Genomic DNA, 2,541 nt, shown 5'->3' with positions numbered 1-2,541 from the left:
TCAACAAAATCTTTGCCTCTTAGCCAATGGAACCAAAGTATTAATGCTACTGCTGAGACAAGACACAGCGGGGACTTGGGTAAAATGCAGCATACTTGAGGACACTACAGACGTCCCACAAGCCATCGGCGAGCAACGAGAACGCCCCGATCCGCCTACACTTGAAGTAAAAACACCATCGGGCCATTTCGACGAAACCAGAGGAACTTCAAACGCCGGAGGATTCTGCAAGCTAGGAAGCGTTCCAGCCACGAGTAACGTCCCGAGAAGCGGTCCGGCCTCGAGAACTGCGTGCAGGAACTTCCCCTTTGGAGGCAAGCTAGCTCTGCCTTTTGCTATGCTGTCTATGATCATCGAACCCTGGTCGATATTTTTCGCATCTTGCACCGTGCTCTGGTCGAGAAAGGAGTGGATGTTCGTGAATTCGGGGGATGAAACTGTATCAAGAGGGGATTCATGAGAAAGAGTGGACGAATTTTCGCGGTCTATGGTCTTGTTGACAAGATTCTGAAGCTGATCCCTGGCTTCATCTCTTTCTTGGATTGCTTGTTTGAGAAGATGAATTAGATTCTCTACATAAACCTTGTTCTTCCTGATTTCCGCCTCCGCTTCAGATTTCAAGGTCTCGAGTTCAAGGGTGGTCCACAAAAGCTCCTGCCCTAATTCATCCATATCATGCTGATCAATGCAAAACACCAATCCAAATATTAATTATAAGATAAAAAAAAATGCAGTAAGAGATGAGATATTGATTAACTCTAGAATACAATCCAAAACAATGTCATTCTGCATACGATTCCATCCAGTAGCATGTGCAAAAATATCAACGGTTGGCGGATGAAAATTTTTTTCCCTTTTTTTTTTTTCCTTTTTCAATGAAAAGTTACAAAAATATTGAAGGGAGAATTATTTTTGTCGAATTTTGGGTTTTTTTTTTTTAATTTTGGTTTTGGTACACTGACTTTTTGAATTTAGTTGCTAACGTAAAATCATACAACTCGACATTATTTGATGTCATGTCAACATTTTTTGTTATCACACTAATACTCTGCGAATTAAATAGGACCAAAAGCCAAAAAAAATCCAAAGAAAGTACACCAAAATTAAAATCAACTTAGTAAATATGGACCCCCAAAAAGATAAAGATTTATATATATTAGTTACGGAGCACACGCGTTGCGTGTGTAATATAATGTATGATATTAAAATTTTGTGCTCTGAAAATATATGTGGGTGAGCAGTTAGATTTTCAATTGAAGAGAAAATGGAAAAAACTGTTGACTGCTGTGAAAATTTGGCTGCAATCAAGAGATAAAACTGAAAGAAAATTTTGTTGTCCTCATACTATACCAGAAACAATTTTTATAAAGGTCTCAAGTATTATAATTTAGTATATATAATATAGATATATGTGCGTGTGTATAGATGTTAAAATGAACGTACCGTGTAACCCCAAAAAGAAGCAAGCTCTCCCATTTTTTTTTTCTACAAGTTGGTATTTCTTGAAATGTGGCGAATAAGAAATGGCTAATGATAAAGAAGGTGGGTAGGGGAGTTTGGAGAATGAAGAGTTTGAGGTTTATATAGAGTGGGGGCATCCATTAAAGACAAGAAATAAGCATAAAACTTTCCCAATAAAACAATTCATTCAATTTTCAAATCATTGTTTTGCGGCTAATAAATTAATTGTGTGGGATCTACAAATAATGCTACCGTAAATATTGATCATAAAGTTTATGAAACGGTCTCAAACATTTGAATATGTAATAAAAAATAATATTTTTAATATTAAAAATGATATTTTTAATGAGTCGAGTTAAGTCCAATCGAATATCTGTTTCATAAACTTGACCATTTATACGATCTTATATATAAGAATTTTTGTGATCGTTGATTATGTATGGTAATGATTTTATATTTTAACACAAAATTCAATATTTAAGATGGATAAGGCAAAAGGTCACAGGCACATGCAAACCGCCGTCCGAAGCCTTTCATGAATCTTATTCTCTTGCTTAGGAATTGATCTTGGTGAACTTAAATGATATTATTTATTTGTTGAATTGTTAATTCGGACGAGAATTGCACAAATAAAAATCGATATTCGAAATTTTGGTCTAGCAAGAATTAATATGTTAAAAGACAATTATTTGATTATCTATGTTTGTTTTATTGCGATTTTGATATTTACGTTACTAGATTTCAGATCAATAACGTATCTTTCGATGTTCGACAATTTCAAGTCATTTTTTTCGTAAAGATGCTTATGTAGCAATATTGTTTCACATGTTAGCATCATATTCGAGTCAGGTCATCAATACAACATCATCGTAATATATTATGGATGAATTGGTGTTCAGTCCCTAAACCAAAAGTCAAATTAAGAATCAGTCACTTGTCAAAAAAAAAAGTTGTTTGCATTCCCTGAGCCCACATTATTTTTTTCGGATAAAATTGAGTACAAAACATTGATAATATGATACAAGTACATGATATTTGAGTACTAATTGTTCAAGATTTCAAGATCGAGTACAAAAAATA

At 34.4% G+C, this 2,541-nt stretch overlaps 1 protein-coding gene across 1 annotated transcript; it reads right to left on the bottom strand.

Moving 5' to 3' along the window:
* Window positions 1-1,522, bottom strand: LOC140877369 (uncharacterized). Its single transcript, XM_073280903.1, has 2 exons — window positions 1,444-1,522; window positions 1-678 (listed from the first exon to the last, which is right to left on the bottom strand). The coding sequence occupies exons 1-2, from the start codon at window positions 1,474-1,476 to the stop codon at window positions 1-3; spliced, it is 711 nt and encodes a 236-aa protein (XP_073137004.1). The 5' UTR covers window positions 1,477-1,522.
* Window positions 1,523-2,541: the final 1,019 nt, after the last annotated feature.

This window comes from Henckelia pumila, chromosome 2 (genome assembly GCF_033568475.1).
Source record: "Henckelia pumila isolate YLH828 chromosome 2, ASM3356847v2, whole genome shotgun sequence".
NCBI lineage: Eukaryota > Viridiplantae > Streptophyta > Magnoliopsida > Lamiales > Gesneriaceae > Henckelia > Henckelia pumila.
The sequence above is the reverse complement of the archived record's forward strand: the minus strand, read 5'-3'. Positions and strand labels throughout refer to the sequence as shown.

Coding starts and splice junctions, on each gene's coding strand:
- LOC140877369 (XM_073280903.1), bottom strand. CDS start 1,476: ATGGGAGAGCTTGCTTCTTTTTGGGGTTACACG. Junction 679..1,443: donor CTTCTTTTTGGGGTTACACG/GTACGTTCATTT, acceptor TGCATTGATCAG/CATGATATGGATGAATTAGG.